Source organism: Brachypodium distachyon, chromosome 3 (genome assembly GCF_000005505.3).
Source record: "Brachypodium distachyon strain Bd21 chromosome 3, Brachypodium_distachyon_v3.0, whole genome shotgun sequence".
Classification (NCBI taxonomy): domain Eukaryota; kingdom Viridiplantae; phylum Streptophyta; class Magnoliopsida; order Poales; family Poaceae; genus Brachypodium; species Brachypodium distachyon.
This window is the reverse complement of record NC_016133.3, coordinates 51,886,373-51,908,645: the sequence shown is the minus strand read 5'-3', so window position 1 is coordinate 51,908,645 and position 22,273 is coordinate 51,886,373. Positions and strand designations below refer to the sequence as shown.

General features: G+C 40.5%; 2 protein-coding genes across 3 annotated transcripts; both read right to left on the bottom strand.

Moving 5' to 3' along the window:
- Nucleotides 1–194: 194 nt before the first annotated feature.
- Nucleotides 195–19,069, bottom strand: LOC100840642 (tripeptidyl-peptidase 2). Of its 2 annotated transcripts, XM_024462225.1 has the most exons (35): nucleotides 18,949–19,069; nucleotides 18,426–18,881; nucleotides 17,415–17,493; nucleotides 17,243–17,316; nucleotides 16,866–16,975; nucleotides 16,701–16,781; nucleotides 16,335–16,421; nucleotides 16,115–16,257; nucleotides 15,560–15,710; nucleotides 15,347–15,469; nucleotides 15,065–15,148; nucleotides 14,763–14,950; nucleotides 14,312–14,486; nucleotides 14,081–14,202; nucleotides 13,905–13,984; nucleotides 13,153–13,211; nucleotides 12,667–12,821; nucleotides 11,896–12,074; nucleotides 10,961–11,073; nucleotides 10,709–10,879; nucleotides 10,437–10,565; nucleotides 10,263–10,363; nucleotides 10,055–10,172; nucleotides 7,617–7,696; nucleotides 6,818–6,890; nucleotides 6,085–6,170; nucleotides 5,960–6,011; nucleotides 5,742–5,873; nucleotides 5,327–5,398; nucleotides 4,931–5,023; nucleotides 2,300–2,395; nucleotides 1,254–1,352; nucleotides 1,046–1,162; nucleotides 664–813; nucleotides 195–575 (listed from the first exon to the last, which is right to left on the bottom strand). In XM_024462225.1, exons 2-35 carry the CDS (start codon nucleotides 18,787–18,789, stop codon nucleotides 417–419), a joined length of 4,095 nt encoding a protein of 1,364 aa, XP_024317993.1. In that variant the 5' UTR covers nucleotides 18,790–18,881; nucleotides 18,949–19,069; the 3' UTR covers nucleotides 195–416. The 2 variants fall into 2 exon arrangements, with proteins under 2 accessions (XP_024317993.1, XP_003572791.1); XM_003572743.4 differs by having other exon boundaries at nucleotides 1,070–1,162; nucleotides 18,426–19,056.
- Nucleotides 19,070–19,485: 416 nt separating this feature from the next.
- On the bottom strand, nucleotides 19,486–21,801 carry LOC100829599 (probable phospholipid hydroperoxide glutathione peroxidase). The gene is made up of 6 exons (XM_003569998.4): nucleotides 21,492–21,801; nucleotides 21,121–21,197; nucleotides 20,708–20,769; nucleotides 20,437–20,555; nucleotides 19,852–20,019; nucleotides 19,486–19,762 (listed from the first exon to the last, which is right to left on the bottom strand). The coding sequence occupies exons 1-6, from the start codon at nucleotides 21,753–21,755 to the stop codon at nucleotides 19,730–19,732; spliced, it is 723 nt and encodes a 240-aa protein (XP_003570046.1). The 5' UTR covers nucleotides 21,756–21,801; the 3' UTR covers nucleotides 19,486–19,729.
- Between the last annotated feature and the right edge of the window lie 472 nt (nucleotides 21,802–22,273).

Sequence of the window (22,273 nt, the reverse complement as noted above, 5' to 3'; positions counted from 1 at the left end):
ATACATGTAATATTTCGTCACTTAATATGGGTACAAGATGGTAAAATTTGATATCAAAAGTAAAATCAGATTATTTATTTTAAAGTTTTTAATAACCAAGGCTTGCCCCAGCAATAACCCTTAGCATACCTAGTATTCATCTCTCTCCAAAAAAAGAAAAAGAACAACTATCACCGAAGTAACTCCTGTGCGCGTTTTGAGAAGATGTTTACTTTCAATGTGCCTTTCCGCCTCAAGTTTATGCTACAACTGACAAATCGATGGCCTCAATTATAATCCAATGAGGTAGTACTTGCATCCCTCAGTTACCATTTCAAGGAATAAAATGTCAATTGGAAGAAACATGAAGCAATGATCCAACAATGACAGAATATACTGGACCTACTGGTGCCGGAGTATATGGTAAAAATAACCACTTAAAAAGGAGGCAAAGATGGGGGAAAGCGGACATGCATCCACTGCTTTTCGTAAGCTGATACGTGTGCCCATCCTATCTCCTCAATCAGCTGGATCTTTAGATCGTAAAGCTTTTTCTTTGGTTGCCCAGACTCATCTTGAATCATGTCATTCAGAACCTAACCATCATGAAAGTAGCTAATATGAGGACCCGAGTTCATAGGTAAAGATAGAAGCAGTGGGATCTTTTCCACCTCAAGAGTATACCTTTAATGCTGTGCCAAATCTTCCGCAGCGCCTCTCACGTAAGACGGTCAGAGTGCCATATTTTGCAGATTTTGCATCAACCCACTTAATTAATTCTTTGTAATTCTCCTCAAAAGCATCTTTAGCAGATGTCTCAGTTGACTCATCAGGCTGTAATCAGAGAGAGATTTTTTTTATCTCCATAAGGAAAACCTTAACAATATGCAGACATATCCTAAATTACGTGCTCTAGACTTGAGACTGCCATTTCTGAAAAATGGACTAGACTAGAGTAGATCATCAAAAGAGCAAGATGTGGAACCCAGTTTCTAGGTTATGACAATTGATACTATGAGTACAAAACATAAATTTAAAGAACTCAACATTCAGGTAAAGAACATACAAGATGTGAAGGAAGATAATGCACCTTTAGCGACTCAATCTCTGCCAATGCAAGACCCTTTTGGTATAGTGCATCAGCTAGCTGGTCTCGTGTTTCTTCCATCTTTTTCTTAGTTATCTATTGGGCGGTAAATATTAACAACATTCAGTAGGAGCTGATACATTTGATTAACATAATAAGGAGAGAGATACTAAATAATCTTAGATACCTGTGACTCTTCCTCCTCAGGATCGGGTTTTAGAGACAAAATCTTCGCCAGTTGCTCTTTGTCAATACTATCCTGAACCTCATCAGCTGCAACAATAACCTGTGAACACCAAGAAGATCATAGACAATGTAAAAAAAATCAATTCTTCTTATTGGAAAATAAATATTGACAGTCAAGTAAAAAATGGAGATGCCTATTGGAGCATGTATACTGGCATAGAACTTCAGTACTACCTCCGATCCATAATAAGCGACACTTATTATGGATCGGAGGGAGTAATATTTCTACATTTTATTTCAAATTAAGAATAAGATGGCATTTATTCTGACAGCAAAGAATTAGTCTCCATCAAAATGACGGTGCTATTTAAAGCGCGGTTGAAGAGAACTTTGAATAATAAGTTCGACCTTGACAATTCTATATATTAGTTAACTAGTTGTGAGATCGTAGACCGTGTGATTGGCTGATGCATACCTGGAGTCTTGATGTCCTTAAACAATGACGAAACTGGTTCATGTTTTTCTACTTACCACCACAGATGATAAACAGGGCTGCATTTGAAAAGTGCAACTTGACCTTTCACCTCAGCTTATGGTGGTTACTTTACTTTACCTATTTAAGAAGTATGGCCTATGTAATTAAGGACTAAATTCAGGTCTAAAACTATTCAGTTTTGCCAGCATTCTGAACATCAGAATGTATGAATGAACTTCATGCCAGTTTTGTCAGCATTAAAAATTCCCTATTCTGAAGGAACTACACTCATGATAACTTCTATTGCATCAAGTCAACTAATGGATCCGATTTATTTTGTAAAAGGCTAAAAGGCACATCATGTTGCCCCTGGTTGTTTCCTCCCCCTGGCATCCTTTTTCTAAGGACATTAACCCAACTGTTCAGCAAATCGAATCATAACGACAGCAAAAAGTTATGAACACTTGAACAGGAAGTGTGATTCATATAAAGACAACACCCTTGTTCATAGTAGTTAAGTCAACAGTTTAACTTAGATGCAGTACAGCATAAATGAATTTAATACCAGTTACCTCTTTGTGATGGCTAATCTTATCATCAGAAGGTGCTTCCTGAAGTACACATTCCAAAATTTTGGCAAGCAAAGGTGTGTATTTTGGATACTCTGACTGCAATATGATAGGAAACAATGTAAGTTAATTGACATCAAGAAAACAGCAATGCAACTCGATATTGTTCACAATTCTGATAACAGTTATCGCTTATCGGAGGAGAAAGAGATCATGTTTAGCAAGAAAATTCACAAGAGCAGCATCTTATTGCATATGTTAATGGTATCTTGGTACGTAGAACAACTTGGATAGGAGCAGATGTACCCTATTAATTCTTCAAACAACAAATTCTCATAAAAATATAGAAAAATAAAAGCATGCATGAATCTTCAAATCCAGATTGACATGATAAGTGAAATATGTGAATGAATTAATAAAAATATTCAGAAAGATGAAAATAACCACATAAAGGATATTACAAAAGCTCATAACAATGCTTGCGTATAAGGGCAATTCCAGAGGGGCGACCCAAATCGGTGCCCAAAAGCGTCCGATTTGGTCCGTTTGGGTGGCGACCCGGACAGGTCACCCATTTGACGTGATGTCCGGCCTTCAGCCGTTTGAGTCTGCCAGTGCCCCCAATGCGGCCACCCATTTGGTCCGGCAATCGACATGTTTTAGATAATTGTGGCCATTCGATGACAAGACAAATGTAAAACAAATAATCCAAATTATTACAAATCATCCAATACAAATAGTTTACACAATCAAATATAGTTCAGACATTGAAATAAATAGAAAAAATCCTCTACTGATTTCCTATGTGTGTCCACATATGCTCAACTAAATCATTTTTGGGCCATTGAAATAAATAGTAATCATCATATTGGGCCACCCCTTCCATGAGATGCCTGTACAACAGCCTCCTCATCCGATAGCGTTGCCAGAACAGATGGGCAGGAAATACAGGGTTGGTACGATAGAAGTAGTCCTTTTGAACATGACCAGCCTCTCTGTTTCTTTCTAGTGTGGGCGCACGGCCCTTAATCGAACCCCTACGAATTGGAAGCTGTTTCTCGTTGGATTGATGGATGAGAAGAGCCGCACTCACCAGCAATTCGGTGTCATCGTCGGAATCCTCATCGGACGAGGTGTCGAGGAAATGATGGAAGAATAACTACTCATCAGTTTCGGCCATGGCGGGCGGCACAAATAGCAACTCGGGCCCGGTGGCAGCGGCGTAGAGTCGAGGATGGAAATGGGTTGCCGTGTTGGGCCAGCGTTTGGTCCGTTCGGACCAAAAACGGACCGGTCCGCGCTAAATGGGTCGCCCCACTGGAGTTGCCATAAGGCTGCTCAGTTTTGTGGCTCAAGGTACCGTCAGACACCCCTTGTTTGGAAATGGTCCAAGGACGGACGACACTCCTCCAACTCTTGCTATGCGCACTTTTTCAGGGAGCAATCAAGTCGCCTAGAAATTAAGCTGGAAAATCTGAGCACCTCCATGGGCAAGGTTCTTCGTCTGACTGGCAATGACAGATACTGGACATCTGAGTGTCTTGCGAGGCAGACTGCAGCATGCTTCCATGGCAACCAATCCGTTGGAACCATGGGGCACCTTCTAGTGGACTGCCCCTTCTTATAGACACTGTGGCGCAAAGTGCTTTCTTGAACCTGATCTATGGCATGGCTCTGACCGCTGGCGAACACTTCATCTGCTGGTGGCAACTCGCTGTTGATTTCGGGCCCGTTGATTTCACCCCACCGCCACTAAGGAAGGGCTGATAATGCTCAGTGTGGTAGATCTGGAAGCAGCAGAATGCTGCCATCTTCAACGAGAACCTAGCTCACCTCACTGCTCGACATCATCCATGCAGAGGCATGTTTCACGGTTATGGGTACAGCAGCGGGAGCAGGCCTACCATCCATGTGGAGGCACGGTTGTGGGCTACAGCAGGGGTGGCCACCCTTCAGGCATGACTGCTGGCAGAGCTTAGAACTTAGGGGTTTGGCCTGTGTAGCGGTTGCATTTGGCATACTCTTAAACAGTTAAATAACCTTTTCTATCTATCAATGCATTAAGGCGCTCTCCTGGATCCGATCGACCATGCGGCTGCCCGTTGTCGGAGAAGACTTCATGGATTGATGACGTCTGGCCATACGCTCCACCCCTCACGCATCCCAGAAGGGCATCTAGTCCTTCATTATGCTCACGGCGTGGTGGATCTGGAAGCATCGCAAAGCTGCCACCTTCGACAACGCAGAGCCTGACAACGCTGATCTTCTTGACACTATTATCAAAGCCGGAGCGCAGTTTTCAGTGCAGGAAGGAGCAGTGGATCGACAGGCGCTGCTGCCAGCAGCTCCTAGAACCTAGTCTTGTGGTGTTGTAAATCTTGGGTATTTGCCATTGTGCATAACCTTTTTTCTATCAATGCATCGAGATGCAAGTGAAAAAAATAAATAATATATATATATATATATATATATATATATATATATATATATATATATATATAACTAACATAATGCTAACAAAGTGATACATTTAACAGCACAAGGACATAATAAAATCATCACATCTGGTCTTTTCCTTATCGCATCTTAAATCATAAGGTTATCAGATGACTAAGGAAGATAAGCCATCACTACCTTAAGAGAAGCGACAAGCTCGGCCCAAGCAGACTTCTGATCCTCACTTTCTTGCTTGATGCTGGAAAGAAACTTTATCTTGGTATCTCGAACCTAATAAACCGATTTCATGTTAAGATCACATAACTCCCTCAGGAATTTCAATTGCAATAAGCAAAATCATTTTTATCTATGATCTACAAACAACATTTGTCATGATTCTTTGGAAGCAACAAAAGCCCAATGTAACCTATCCACAGACCATTTATCATTTACCGACAAACATCTTTTAAATCATGATTATTTTTTCTTATGAAAATGAGTTGAGAGCACATGAAACAAAACAATTATGTTAGAACTTCAACAACAATATGAATTCAAGTGAACAACATTTAATTTGCTGCTGAAGGTGCAAACCTCCTCATTTAACCGCTCAGAAATACTTTTCTTCATTCCAATCGAACCCCCCTTTTCTTTACTATCATCAACCTGCAATTTGCATAATCATACGCAATACACTAAATATGTGAGACAAACATAGAGTGGAATACATATGGTGAGTGAAAACTGAAAACTAACAAGGTTGTATTGTGAACCTATATGAATTTACATCTGAACTGGTGGTACAGCATTATACGGACGATAATAACAGCAAGAAATAAGAAGTGAGCCTAGGTTGGGGGGGTGGATGTACCACTTGAGTCCTGACCACCTGGGTTCAAGCAAATTTGGGTTCTTTTTCTTTGAAGAAATTGAGCTTCATTTTGAAAAATAGCAGCGAGAAATATAGGAAATTAAAGGGAGTTGGAGAATTTAATCCAGTGCTACTGACCTTTGATGGAGGAATGGGGCATAAAATACTATAAGATGCTGGAGCATGCTGGTTTTGTTCATTGTTCTTGTTGAATGAGCTCACGATACCATAGGTTATGGAGCCAACTAAAACAGCTCCAGGTGGAGCACTCTGCAAAGCATTTCAATAGATAACAGGAAAACAAATAAAAAAACAGATATTGATATCTAATAAAATTACATAAACAGGATATGTACCTTCGGAAATTTTTCTCCAGATGGTGGACCCACATAGAATGCTTCAGGTTCACTAAAAATGTAAACAATGTTGGTGAACAGGCGTTTTTGTAGTAAGACAGTAGTGAAAATTCCAAAAAACATACCCTGGAACTAAAATAGAAGATTTGAAGGTGCCATTTCCAATTACAGGGCCATCAGGTTCAGAGTAGAAACTCAATTGAATGAAATCCTGCAATTAGGTTTTAACATCTACATGAATCCTATCGGTAATTGGTAAACAAATACTCTACATGTACAAAATATATGATAAGCATCAACAGGTTCGCTTGCAATTTGCATACTAATTGGACATATTGAGAGAAAGAGCGACCCATTGTCCATTTGGAAACATTTTAATGGTAAGAGGATAATGTTTCACCCCAAGTTCTGTGGAGCAAAAGAACACATGAGGTCTATCCGTCAGGGCAAAAGAACGCATGTATTACCAGCTTACGCAATGCATTAAAACATATATTTCAGATAATCATGAGGCTCCGTCTGTGTTGAGCAACAACCTTAGAAGTTTGACCCTCTATAGCACTGTGATTCTATAGATGAAAAATAATACACATCGATGACAAATATTAGTAGTGGTCCCAGAGGTACAAAACCACATTAAAATATTATATGTCCTTGCATAGGATAATTCACACACAAAAAAACAAAGTTAAATATGTATAGCATTGTACCTATATGAGCCCAACCAAAGGGCAAATATCATGGCTTCTATGTCAAAATATCTTATGGTATGCACACCGAACAAGAAAATTCATCAAGACATCATAAAGCATGTACTCAAACGAGTCTCATTAGCAGCATGAGTAATAGATGTAATACCTTTTTCTCTAGTTTCCTCTCAATAAAGAGAACTAATTGCTTCAGCTTCTCCAAGAATTGCACATTTTCATGCCTGCACCCACCCATAAGATAGATTAGTGCAATAAACCGTTTCTTTACGGAAGCAACAAACTATATGTATTGCTTTCCCTCTCTAGCCTTCAATAGCTATCTGAGTTAAAATTACATCAGAACTAGACCACATTTGAATAAATGCAGTCTAGATGACACAGGACTAAGCTCATTCTTAACATCAGCACTGGTGTTCTAATCATATTTTGTATTCCTGACAACCTCTAATTTTGGGGTAAGAATGAACCAAAATTGCATAGTCAGAGAACGCCAGAGTATTTATGGGGTGATAAGAAGGTCAATCTCTATGCTGACTTTTCATTCTCAATGTATACACTCTTATGGCTTGATGTTTCACAGTGGCATCACTCTTGAACTTGGGCTCACTTTGTGGTTGGTGTACTGGACTGTGGAATTTAGTTAGGGGAATCTTTACTAAATCTAGTACCCCCTCCGACACATATTACTTGTCGCAGATTTAGTACAAAGTTGCACTAAATCACCGGCAAGTAATATGGGTCGGAGGGAGTAAGATTTTTCTGTTATAACTAAAAAAGGGTGCTTCCAACTAACTGCCACATCCATAGGTAGGAAGAAACAAATGCTTTCGAAAAACCACTGCAATGCCATTCAACTATATCATCTTGTGAAGAAAGAATACAAGACTAGAAGTCCTGACATATTTAACCATATATATTGTAATACTTGGTAGGTGGAAGAGATATACCTTATGTACAATTGCAGTGTGTATTCACCTTTTAGAAGTTTGACATAACTAGGATAGACATCGCCAGAAGAGTAAATACACTATTAATACAAAAAGGCAACATTCTAAGTCAGTAAGAAGGATCAGATATGTAGGTTGAACTAATAATGGGGCAAGGAGTAGGGATGTTCACTTTAACCCTGAAAAGAACAAGCCACAGGAAACAGGCTGAAAACACCAAAATATGCTTATTCGGTATACGGATGGTATGAAATCTCACCTTAGTCGGCATATTGTAAATGGTGAAGTTTTCATAATGCAAAAGGCAATCATATCGTATTACCAAACACAATGTCGGCGCAACACTTCATGGGCATGTGATGGTTCTTCCCTTTGGTCACATTTAGTCATATTGGTGCTTGCAAACGCAAGCTTTACTATTGCTATATATATGTCTCTAGTTGGATTGTTGTGTTTCATATGGTTCACTGTTTGGTACGAAATTCACTGTATTTTGGTAAATTCAAAAGGCAGTATTGAATTCTAACTGTTCTCTCCTTATCTATAATATCTATAAAGTTGATCCCCACTAAAACTCATTTAATGTTTGCAAGCTCAACATGCAAGGTGTCCACATCACCATCCATATCCCCACTAAGGTGCATTCAATGTTTGCAAGCTACACATGCAAGATGTCCACATCATGCACATCATACAACCCACAAGCAATTCATTTTGGCAGCACCCTCTATAATTCAAATTTTTTAGCACCCAAGACTTTTCATCTAAAAATTTCATCAACTACCCATATTTTTCTAAGAATTTCAAATATTCAGGTTCCCACATATTCTCCTTTTTTTACGAAATAGTTAGTGTTCATGTACATAAAAATGCTCCTATTATTTTGTTGCAGTGTGTTTTGTATCATGAAGTCGTTTGATTCTACAATATTCATATTTCTTTTGTATTTGATCATTTTATTATCATTTGTTCGTAACATCAAATGCAAAAAATCAAATACTCCCTCCGACCCATATTACTTGCCTCAAATTTGCCCAAATATGAATGTATCTATGTTTAAAAAGCATCTAGATACATGTAATATTTCGACAAGTAATATGGATCGGAGGGAATAGAATTTTCCGCAGCAACGCACGGGGAATCACCTAGTATATAATATATCTCAACTTCCAACGTGCTAACGACACTAGTAGGGCTGCCGTTGGGTATCCATCATCCATACCCAAACCCAGATCCACACTGTTTGGGTAGGGTAAAAAACGAGATACCCATCTACTTTAGGCATGGGGAGGGTAAATACCCTATTACCCATTAGTTCATCCATACCGATAAACTTCATTATTCCATCCTAACTTAACCAAGCTCCTCAATTAGTCAATCTTCTCTCTCTTCTCACCAAAAGATATTTGCCATGACTCCATCAAAGCAAGTCGCTCGCGCCCATCAAAGCAAGCCGTCCGGAACCCTATGGACGACGGGGGAACACCTTTGCTCCATGTCAGACTGGCATGAACTGCAAGTCTTGGCACCACCATCTTCGCTGTCACGCACATATGCTACTCAAGTCAGACACATCAATCTGTTTCTGCGAAGCAGCACCAAGCCGTGGATGTTGTCTGGCTGCTACCTCAATCCACCAGCCTCCGCTGACTCATCACAACGTCGCCGTTCACTAGCCGTCATCGATGTCCAAGCTCCAGTTTCTTCGCCGTCCTCTTTTTTTGATCCTCTATTAACCTTTGGTTATCCTGTGCCCACTGGGCAATGCCCAATTTTGATGGGCGTGGGCAGTATGAGCTCCGACAGGTATGGGGAAATCTGGGTTTGGGTGCAGGTACATCCAAATCCTACCCAACGGAAGTGCTAAACGACAGACTAAGCTGATTACTACTACTTGTTTAGGTGCAGATGCATACGGGCCAGTATGGTGCCTGCGTCTATAATACTGTCCGCACATGACAATAGGCCAACAGGGGAGAGGTGCCATGCTGCGGAGGGCAGGATCAGCTTCGCTGAAGGCAATGGGATGATGGAACTTCAAGCACATTCAAAGGTTTCAATTCTGGAATTTAGTTTAGTGTTGTGACGCATTTCTGTTTATCTATTTAGTACAGGAACAAAATGGTATCCTTAGTTAGAAGAATGGGTAAGACCTAACACAAGTATACTCAGAATACCGGAGTAGTGCAAGCAGAATAGAGAGGAAAAAGGGGGAAAATGTTTTGTCAAGTGTACGACTGGCATTGTCCAATAGCCTATAGGGTTTGTCTCTTGTACTCTAGATGTGCCATTTGGTCAACAATGCAATGCAAATATGCAATACAACTAATGTTACACCAAGTCCATGACAGAGAATAACAGCTACTGGAATCACATCTAAACCCTCCTGTCATTGAAGTGATAAAGAATCACAAAAATCTAAGCGAAAATAAGTGTACCTTATTTGAATCTGATATTCTGTAGAACTGAGACTCGAACTTGTTGTCGTATATTCTGTTGTTAAGAAGTGGCAGGTGGGGCTTTACTTCAGCACCGTCCTCTAGTTTGAATTTGTAACTGTAGAGGTTCAGAGGGAGGGAAGATTGTGAAAACCAAATCAAGGATAGCTAGAATGCATAGGTATCCAAGCAACAAGCATTAGCTCACGTTAAAGTCAGTGCAATAATTTGCTTGCCAGACGGTAATCTATCACGAGTGGTGGGAAGTGGACAAAAATTACAATCCACTGGTCTGTAAGGTATCTTGATCTGCAAGAGCTATAAAAGTCAATATATGGTAGAGGAGTAATCAGTCACAGCCTTTAATAGATTCTTGACCAACCTTGTTCAGAGTGGCAACAGGAACAAGCTTCTCTGATGCTAATAGTGATCTAGCAACAATACGCACAGGTGACTCGCTGCCATCAAGGGCAATTACTTTCTGATCAACGGATATTCCATGAAACACAATCTGCAAAGTTGCAACCGAATATATTTAGCATATCATCATCTGTAAACCATAAGCTATGCCAGTCTAGTTACAAATTTTAGGCTTTTAGCTAGGCAGCCAAATACTAAAGTTGATCAGTAAACATTGGAAATAGATAAAAGTACCTCGAAATCAACACAGGTAGGTTCATGGCTAGCAATTCCACTAGACCAGAACTGGGCTATAGACAACTCCAAAGTTAAGCCACCTTCAACAGGAAAACTGAAATTCTTGAGAGAAGGTGAAGAGAAAGTAACAACAGCCTCCCATTTAATAGGTCGCTTCAGTGGAGATATCTGTCATGTACCCATATTTGATGTTAGAATTTGAACCTTGAAATCATAGGACTGAAGATAAAGTCTTGATGTAGTGTATACCTGAACAGTATCCAAAAAGAATCTTCTTGGAGTATCAAAGTCTGATGTGCGCATGGTAACTTCCACCCACGAAGCTCCAATAGGCACATTTATGAACCTCCTTTCAATATGCCCTGCAAGCAATAAGATCAAAACAAACTAACGTCTCTCTATTTTGTGTCAAACCAGAGTGAAATTAATTAAATATCTGGAAGCATATCCATATAAGTGGGAAAACAAAGCATGTGCCAGAGTTTTAAATACTCCCTCCATCCAGGTATCGAAGGCCTATCTCTCTCAAAATGTGATTCACAAATCCAAGGCCCTTCTTACATGTCTCCCTCTAACTACATGCATTAATTCACTTGGTTTCTACTTAAACATTAATTCCTTTGCATGAATTTGAGCCATTTTTTGCTTTGGTACTAGTGTTTCATCTTGGTACTTGTGTTTTCTACATTTAATCTCTCTTCTATGCCTTGGTTATACCATTTTCCAAGAGAGGCCTTTGATACCTGGACGGAGGGAGTAACTAAAAGATGGTGTTTGATATCTTCTGATCATGGTTCAGCATAGTAATAGATCAAGATTTGTGACAAGGAAGCTTGAGCATATTCAAAGCGATCTTAACTGAATTTGCTTAAAAAAAATTCATTACAGACTTTTAAGAGGACACAGGTGACAGGTGCAGACTTTTAACCAACCAAAATCCTAATAGCCAGTCATTTTGGATCGATCTGTGAGGTTAGAAGTACAGAAGATGATGCTAGGGGATGTCACATCTGCACATGGACTCCGTGGACCTATTATCTCCAAGAGTGCACTTTGCGCACTTCAAAAAACTTTCCAAAAGTTTTCATGAATGTAGGGCACGTTAACAGAATGTGCGTAACAATTACAATATACTTTTAAGTAAAATCAGGGCTTCCAGCAAGGAAGTGAAGAAAAATGACTACCTGATTTAAAGTAGAGTTTGGAAAGCGTTAATACTGGAGGTTCCCCCGATAGAGCAATAGGCTTTATTACAGTAATTGGCACTCGGAAAATGGGTCCACGCCAAGGTGCTCTGCAATCCGTTCCATAAACTTCATAGTAGTGAAGACCACTGCTGATATTAGCAGGATTTACAACAATACTGCAAAAAGGCAAAGCAAAACAAATAAAAGCATGACTCTTGACAAAATAAACAGGGCATGTGATTAAGTTATTTACTACAACTAATATTGTGCATGTATATAGCTGAAAAGTCTTAGTTTCCTTTGTCAATTGTGTGGTACTCCCTCCCCAAAATATAAGTCAAATAAGTTTTGTCCCAAATCAAACTTTTTAAAGTTTGACCAAGTTTATAGAAAATAATATACATCACAGATAGTGCGGTACTGATATTTTTTTCTATAAACTTGGTTGGTCGAGACTTTAAAAAGTCTGGCTTAGGACAAAACTTATATGACTTAGTTTTAGGAAGGAGGGAGTATGATATTAACCTACAGTACACTATAGCTGTGATGTATATTATTTTTTTATGTCAAGTTATTACATGCATAAAATATTAGAGACAATCTAGCATCAGTAGTTATGTTTCGATGACGCAAATATGCATAATCATTGCCAGATCCTTATAAACCTGAAATCTACCCAATTATAGCAAGATCCACCACAAGTCCATGTTTCAAAATATATACTCGGGAATCATCTAGTTGTCAGTTGAAGAGACAAAAGATACGAACTTGAAACTGCGCCCGTTGTTTGTCAACAATATATACTCAGGAATATTAACAACTGAGCTATCAGTGGAATGCAGCTGCAAGCACTCTTCAAATGGAACCAATTGCTCCAAATTACTGGCATCTTCATGAAATTTTGGATCAAGTTGAACAGTCCACTGTAAAGCAAAGAAAGCACATACTTCAATTCTAATGATTAAAACAACATAAAACATGTAGTGCAGATTGCATTTTTGTGCTCCCCGACAGAATCAAAGTGGTAAAGCATCTCTTTAATATCTGGTACACCTTACAATTTTGTGCTTCCGAACAAATACAAAGTGGTAAAATTATTTCATTTAATCTGGTCATAAATGCGTACACTCCTACTAGGCTACCAAAGATGTAAATGATGACCTTACAGTGGTAAAATAAAAGGCCTACTTTCTTTGTGGAGAAAGGAAATATAAAGCATGCTAGGATAATCGGAACAAGTTACAAGGAACTGACCTCACTCGTCTGTTGGCATGCATTACTACCACGTAGATATATTCCTCTTAGTCTTGGAACTGCAATTTAGACACCCTGTTATGTTTCAAACATAATAGGGATCCGATATAATATATGAACTAAAACATCAATTAGTATGGATCCCCAAGTGTTTCTACACATGTTAGTCGATCAGACCCCATTTGTTCTGCCTGATCTGTTTGAAACTGCTATTCTAGGAAGGCAGCATTGCACAACAAAAACAACTCCCTCCATTTCAAATTATAAGACGATCGCTTTGTCATAAGTCAAACTTTTTAAAATTTATAGAGAAATGTATTAATATCTACAAGATCAAATAAGTACACAACAAAGATATATATCATGCCGGGTTTAATAGGAGTAAAACTAATTTTGTGTTGTAACATCGCCAGAAGCAACAGACACACTGAAAATGTATATAAGATAAGAATGAGCATAGCACAAGGTATGAGGATGTTAAATTACATCTCCAATCAGGGATAGCAGAAGTATATAGCATAAAGCCCAAATCATATTTCATAATCAAGTGCACACATACGCAACACCACCATTACTCAAAAAATGCTTACTTCAAAATAGACCACAACTTCAGTATAATTTATTAAAGCTTTAGAGTAAAAATTGCCTTTGACGGAAAAGAAGAACCTTGCGACACTTGATTGAATGAGATTTATAAGGTCATTCGTCAGAAGATTTATTACATAAATAATATGAAAATAAATTACGCTTACTTGACTTCCCTACTTGATTGACTGAGATTCTGTAGGAAACAAGTGGCAACTTCTTAGCCTGCCGTGCATATTCAAAAGCCCTGACAACAATATGATGTTAACTCAAATCAACAGCATTAGAATAAATAGATGTTTACCCTCTAGTGCATAACAAGGAGAAGATAATATGCGCTAACCTATCAACTTGCAAAAGTCCATGCCCTGTAGTCAATTTCTCCTCTGGTACATCACTTATAGATGCAGCTGTATTCTCAATTGCCTTTCTCACAGTGTAAGGGCTTAATGGGATGCCTTCAGCCTAAAATATATCCATCATTAAAATAACTAAATACATAGTGCCTTGATTTACTAAATAGCAAAAGAATGCTGAACACATTGCATTAATGGAAAATGTTGGCCAGACAAACCTTCATGGCGCTAACAAGAAGAGCAACCCCACCACAGGCAGAAGGAGATGACATGGAAGTACCATTCATCAGCATGCGAGATTGAAGTGTCCATGTTGGTACAGGGGCCACTGCTCCACCAGGCGCACTAATGGAGACACCAAGATCCCCATCAGCAGTAGGGCCTCGACTTGACCTTACAAATCCAATCACAAACTTCAATTAGAACTAAATCTTTTGATGTTACTATTTAAACACAGGACTATTTATATCTAAGCAAAGTTTTCCTTATAAACAAATAAAATAGACAGTAAGGTTTCAGTTTGTGGTGAGCTCAATTCTTATATCAGACTTTCTTTAATTGGACAATATATTTTGTTTTTCCGTTCTCAGCAAGATGAACTCAGATGAAGCCATTGTTTGAAAATTATATTGTAAAATGTCATAACAGAATCACCAACTGATTACATACCATGTGTATTCCATCCCCTCCGATGGAGGTTGTACGACACAGTGAGCTCCAGCAGCCATAGCTGGTGAGACATAAGCACCAACACCAATAATGCTTGAACTAGTACCACCAGGAGCACCAACAGTGTTTAAAGCGGGACCATTGTTTCCAGCACTACTAATAAATATAATACGATGCTTGTCTACAACCTGTGAAATAACATAGAGCTCTGGCTAAATTCCTACAAAACATTCTGAGAGAGAAGACTAGAAAGGCGAAGAAGAGTATGGATAAGAAAAAAATAGTACGGAACAGCAGCCCACCTCATTAACAAGATCAATGAATCTTCCATAGTCAGGAAGAAGAGTAGGCTCACCATAACTCATATTAATCAGATCGCATTTGTGCTGTATATACAAGAATTCAAGGAAGCAGGTCAATAGAAACTGAGGTACCAGGTAGAACAAAAAAAGTTGAATAATTATTACTCAAACATTAAGCACTTGATTTGGAAACATTTAGAAAGGAATTGTAGATGTACAAGAAGCAAATATGCTGTCATTTACACTGATAAATGATTCACAAAAGGGAGGGAGTATTATCACCTCTACTGCAGCTATCAGGGCCCTAACCAAACCTGTTCCTGTCTCCATTGATCCTAAGCGGGTATCTCCAATTCTACAGGAAATCAATTGTGCTCCAGGTGCAACTCCATTAAGCAAAGGTTGCTGTATAAGAACATTTCAATAAATTAGTGCCTTAAATAAGTGCCTGTATATTTTCGGTTTAAATGAAAAGCCAAAGGTTGAACAAAATACTTCAGGATGAAAAGCAGCTGCAATGCCTGCAACATGGGTAGCATGTGGAGAGCAATCAGTTACTATGCTGACGAGGTTCCCATCATCGTACACATTTGCTACAAAAGAGCATGCATCTAATTTGCTAAAAATTCCGAACTTCCTCTCATGCCTGCAAGTAAGTTTTTAACAGATCAGGAATGAAATCTATGGATGATAACTTTTTATGTTGTAGAAGTAACATAGACTCACATAAGATAATATATGAAAACAGCATAACATGTCTAATAGATTATGTTTATAAAATTGGTAATAACTTACTAAAGCATCTTTTATCTAATCATTACCATCTGGATCACTAGATCTACAGATCATACATACATTTCAATAGAAATAAAGTAAGAAACAAAATGAAATATTCTCTGATCAAGGCCTTAGGAACAGTTACAGCTTTAAGCACATGAAGTAGCCATGGACACAACACATGCAAATAGAGAGAAAGATGTCTTTCCGGATAAGAAAAGAGCCATGAACTGTGTCTACTTTCCAACATCGACACCACAAGATCGATCATACCTGTAGTTTGTCAATGGAACAAAATCTGCTAATTTTCCGCAATTTTTGTCACCCTCAAGCCCCTGAGTATCAACTGCAACCCTCCACACATCACCATCATGCCATACGACAACATCAATCACAGGCCCCCTATCATCATAACCCTACAGAAACAAAAATAAGATGTGTACAGTAGCTGAAGTCAGCTAAAACTTCTGGGACGATACGTTCACTTTCTTACTTCTGCTTGTTTCCTCAGGCAATCAAGCCTATTTTGTAGGTCTTCATGAGCCATTTTCAGTTTGGCATCATCAGGCTTACTGTGTTTCTGCAATCATTTTCAGTGGAGATAAGCCAATTATTTAAAAGGTGTTTAAACAATCTCATAAGAGCAGAGTGCAAGGCTGTCAGCCCAGCAGTATTCATATTAGCTGGAATATCGACTCAACTTGAGTAAAATGTATGGAAATTCACTTATTTTAATAGCATTGCTTATCTCCTAGCTGAACCACTTCAACTATATGCTACATCACAAATATGCAACCGCAAATAAAACCAAAAGTGTGATCAGAATGGATCTAAATGCATTCAGAGAAGTCACTCCAACCTTTTCAAATTCGTTCAGCTGGCTCAGAGCCCCAGATATTGCTTCTTGGTTTTCTTCATCCCATTTCTTTTTTCTTTCTTTCTGAAGTCATAGTGAGTAGATTCTTAAAAAACATTGACAGCGGTATAAAGCCTTCAGAATGCGGGCATTAAATATCAAATTTACCTTCAACCGAGATATGAGTGTGTCTGTAAAGAGTTCATATACTAATTTGCAACCGATATGCCACTGTTCAGAAGGGTTCTTCCATAAGGGGTTTACAACCAAACGAGTGCCTGGGTGCAAACAGAACTTAGAATATCAGGGAATCAGGGCAGGAAGTTGCCTTTCAAAATATGCATATTCTTGTAGGCATGGAGAGTTACAGACAGCATATACTGACAATGTAATGCACCATTCAGTAAAAATTTGCCTACTATCCTAAGGAAAAAACTTGAGTTCAGTTCCAACACATCTTGCTAATTTGCGTAAATAAATGTTGAACTTCGAAATGTATCTCATGAGATTATTAATATAAGCTAACCCAGCAAAGTATGACCAACCTGAAGCACCAACTATAGCACCGTCAGCATCAGCTTTCACCACTTTGGATGTGTCAACGTCACCACTACCCGTGCTATAAGAGCATAATCGTTCATAAATACATCATTATAGAGAAGTTTGCATCTGCAAAAGAAATAGAGCAGTTCCAAAATTCTGGAAGTGTCTAGGTACCAATCAATAACGTCAAGAATCTTGGGCTTCCCATCAGAAGTAGTCTGCAATCCAGCTGCTGCCGGATCAACTCCAGAATCTATTGCACATGCAAGTCAAATCAGCAGAAAACAACGAAGACAACCAAATCCTAAAATTTATTTAATCGCATGCCAGAGTCAGATCCATCACAGATCATCCAAGAACCAAGACTCGCTATAACCATGTAACAAAATGAGAAAACTTCCAAAGTACCATCCACTTGAATTGTAAATTTTTACTAACCTCTTAACTGTGAGCTTACTCAGCATGCTATCTTAACCTTACATGACTACTCGCTGGAGCAGGTCATTTGTAATAAAAAAGGGTTGTGTTTCTATAGTGAAAAGAGGCAACTAAGTTCTGTGCTCCAACATGGCAACATGCAATGAGATGTTATACTACAATCATGCAAACCAAGAAAGTGCTGTTACAATCGAACGGACCAGATAACTAGCAAGCGAAGTCATCCCCATAAGCTGCAAACAGGATTATATTAAACATCAATTCAGCTCCCATATAAGTCAATTTAGCCCTTTCATGGACCATCAATGTCCCACATGAGACAAACATTACAAACATGGGCATAAACTGCAAGTATCAAAAGAAAAAATACAGATGTGTTCTACACAATTGGCAATAGCTTTTTTTTCCGGGTAAACAATTGGCAGTAGCTGTGGGACTGAACTAGGAGAAACCCACAGCCCTCAAGTAATGACTCAAAAAAAAATCCCAAAAGCCTGTTGTCATAGAGAAAACTGAAGCTACACAGCTCAATGTAGTCGCCCACTATCCACTTGACGCCATGATGTAAGAGAATTCGGCCGCATCTCAAACCTTCACAGATCAAAGTATGGCCTACGGATCGAACAGAAATGCTACCGCCTCGGCGAAATCCAGTATCCAGCTTAACGGTGAAGTCAACTACAGCCAACCCTGAGTGCAGCGACACGCATCGGCTTGGTCGGAGAAGCAGAGAGGAGGTGCACTCACCGAAGATGGCGATCAGCGCGCCGCGGCCGTCGTACTCGGGGTGCTTGGCTAGGAAGCGGTCGACGCCGGTCTCCTTCTTCGGCATCAGCGACTCGAGAAACGAGGGCTCAGTGAGGTGGAACCCAATCGCGGCGGCGGTCGTCTCCTCGGCGGGTGGCGTCGGCGTCGGCGAGGAGGACGAAGAAGGCATCGCGGTGGCCGCGACGCCTGTGCTAGGGCTCGGGCTCGGGCTCCGAGTCGAAACAGCCGCGACGGTGGGGAGTGATGCGGAAGTGGCACAGGCGGAGACTCTGAGGAAGACCCGCAGGTGGGCGACGGGTTTATGTAGGGGCGCGGCTGCGGTTGCGCAGCTCCCGTGCAACATTACGCTTCCTTCCTTCCTTCCTTTACACTTTCCAACGGATTTTTGCTGTTTGTATTGTGGTGCTGTTGCCAATGTTCAGTTCGGTGCGGAATCTGCGTGGAATGCTTTTGCTTGTGAAATGATGATGAGGCAATGGGAGTGGGTGGATTGGGGATATACCAGAGCTGATGCACCAGAGCAGCAATGGAGACTATGCTCAACGCCCGCTGAGAAGCGACCGTGAGGATGCTCCGCGGACTGGAAGCCGGTGGTTGGCTAGGGTGTCATTCTGGCCGATGCTGAATAGATAATCTGGCATATTCTTTCATGATAAAGTACAAGGAAAATCCAGAGGGAGATGATGGGAGATACGGAGTATTTGTAACGCTAGAAACAGTTTCTGTTCGAGAGGTAGTCTTCATATTTGCAAAGTGCAAACAGTCCATACGGGTGTTTAGAAACATCAGCTCTGCTTTGTAACGCCCGAGTGTCACTCTTTATCAGCTCTCTTCTATCGAGACGAGCTTCCGAAAAGAGATATGCCAGTATGTCACACATTTATACTTATCAATTATGATATGTCATACAGTAACGTAGATAATTGATTCTTTCGCAAATAGGCATGAATTTCAAGTTTTCAAATCCGCCACCCTGTTCAATTGCATCTTATCTGGAGCAAGGGTGCATTGACAATAAAAGCTACAGAGAACATTCGAATGAACAGACGGCATGTATGCATGACATGTCAAAACGTGTTCCTCGGATATATCATAACCAACATAGACACAAGATATATCTATTCAGCATAGAAATTGATGTATTACGCCAAATCCATTACACGACGTCATATACTACAAGAGTATAACATGGCCAGTTCCAAGCAAAGCCTTTATTAACAACATTATTGAAGCTTCAGGAGTCGCGGTGCAGTAACGGGTCTAATTGATTCAAGCAGTAAGATTTAAGAACTCGCAAGCAGCTTCTTCAGGTCCTTCTGCAGAGATACGCGTAAGAAGTAAAAGTCAGGCAATGAAGTTTGATGAAATGGAGCAGAGATTGCAATGTTGTTAGTTTGGAACTTACCTCGATGCTAAGTGGGGAAGTGGTTGGTGCGTAGCGATCCACGACATGTCCCTCCTTGTCAATCAAAAACTTGGAGAAGTTCCATTTGATGTTGTCTCCGAAGATGCTGCCTTTGCTGGACTTCAGAAACTTGTAGATGGGTGCGACATTCTCACCATTAACATCAACCTAACATATAATGGAAGTCAAGTTAGAACTCAGCTTCACCGCGAAAAAAAGAAAAGAGTTAGAACTCAGCTGCTTGCTTCTCTGGTCTCACTAAGCAACTGATAAGCGTAAACTAAATCATGTTTCCATGCATAGATAATTCTAGTGTGTAAAAAGATCAAACAAGAAAACCAAACCAGTTGCTATTTTCAGAAAGGAAGAAAAGTTAGTTGCTACAACAATTGTCAGATTTTCTAATATCAACAGAGGATGCAGAGTTTACATCACACAGGCTACATACAAAATAGAGAACACTTTTTGGATTGAATTTTCTCGGTCAATTTATTCTTACTGATCATGGATGCAATCATGCTGTACACTCAATCTGATAATCGTTTCTTTCACCTTGAAAGGAAGAAGTATTGTGCACAAATTTACCTTGTCGAAAATTGGATACTCGGCTTTGAAGCGAGTGCAAGCAAACTGAACAATCTCCTCATTAGTGCCAGGTTCCTGCCCACCAAACTGGTTGCATGGGAAAGCAAGGATCTCGAAACCTGTAGCAACATCAAATTGACAACATTTAGCTCTTTTGCACGTTATTGATCATAACTCATGATGAAGAACTGATCCTATGAAAAGATTACACACAGACAAAAGAGACATTACTCCAATGAAGGAACAAGCAAGCAATACATCACTCACTCACCCTGGTCCTTGTACTTCTCATACAACTGGCTCAGTTCCGTGTAATTGGAATTGGTCAGGCCACTGCAGTAGTTACGGGTAACAAAATGAGTTAGTTATACATCTCTCAAACCATGGAGAATGAGACAAAATAGAAAAAGAATCAACGACATGACACTTAATCAGTTAATCTGCACAAAAGGTAAATGTATTCATGTATAGATAACTATCGTGCAAAAGTCGATCCTACTGAACGAGAATTACTACTGCGGCTGACTGAGTACTAAATGGTAGATTCAAACTTGAATATGTTCAAATTGCGTAACAAAAACACATAAACTGTATATGTTCAGTTGCTAGGCTGACAATACTAAATGCAAATCTCGATTGAAATGTAAACTATATAACAGTAAATGAAAGGGACATAGTTGTTACCACTGGGAAGCAACATTGACGATGAGGAGAACTTTCCCCTTGTAGGTGCTCAGGTCCACATCTTTCCCACTTGCATCCTGCGGGCACGAAAAGAAGTGTTATTTTGGCTTAGTGTTACAACTCTCAGACATAAAAAAACAACATAGATACAACCTCCCCGGAGTTTGAATAGGAAGACCTCGACTAGAATTTTGGCTTAAAGAACCACACAAAGGCTTGTTCGAGAAAATGAACTACACACAACAAGGGCTGAATAACAGCGCGATCAGGAACGGGTACATGTTCAGGCGCAACTGCAAATACGGGAACTCCGCAGGGACAAAGGTGCAAAATTCGATTGAAATAACGAAGGGAACTGGCGGCAGGCAAACCTTGACGGTGAAGTCGTGGACGGAAGAGGCGGAGGAGGCGGCGGCGGCCATGCTGAACAGCGCGAATCCGGCGGCGACCGGGCGGACCAGCGGCGACGCGGCGGCGAAGGCGGAGGCGCGGGGCACAGGCGGCGCGACCGGGAAAGCGAGGCGCGGGCGGCTGTTCGGCAGCAGCACGGAGGAGGAGGAGGATGGGGAGACGGCGGCGCTTCTCAGGAGGCGGATGTGAGAGAGGAACGACGATGGGGCGGGGCGAGAAGGCATCTGGGGTCGGAGACCGCGTTTTATAGCGGAATGCGGAAAACGGGGGTTGAAATAGGATATTTGCTTCTTGCGGAGTGTGCCTGCGCTTCCCAGGGTCTGAAAACTCTGAACACGGACACGCAGTGACCACGACGTATTGGCCTTCTTCGCCTACAGGTGGGGCTTGGCTCTCGCCACGTTCGACGTCGCTGGTCTGCCGCGTGTGAATAGCATCACGGGGCTCGGGCGCGGGGCTGCGCCGCCCGGTCGACATTCCTCGGCCCGTGCCGTGCACCTGCCTTCTTCTCGGTCGGGGGGCATTTCACACGGCTGCGACGCGTCAGTTTAAAACATTTGAATACACGGGCGCGGCGGCGCGCTAGCCTACTAGTTGAAGATACGGCGCATCAAACCGTTGACGTGTTCCGTGACGCTGTCACGTCCGGCTATAGTCGTAAGCGTCACTTTGCGTGCAAGCCGTAGAAGCTTCTTGAACGGATTTCCATCATCGTTTTTACACCCGTGCGGCTGTGCATGCG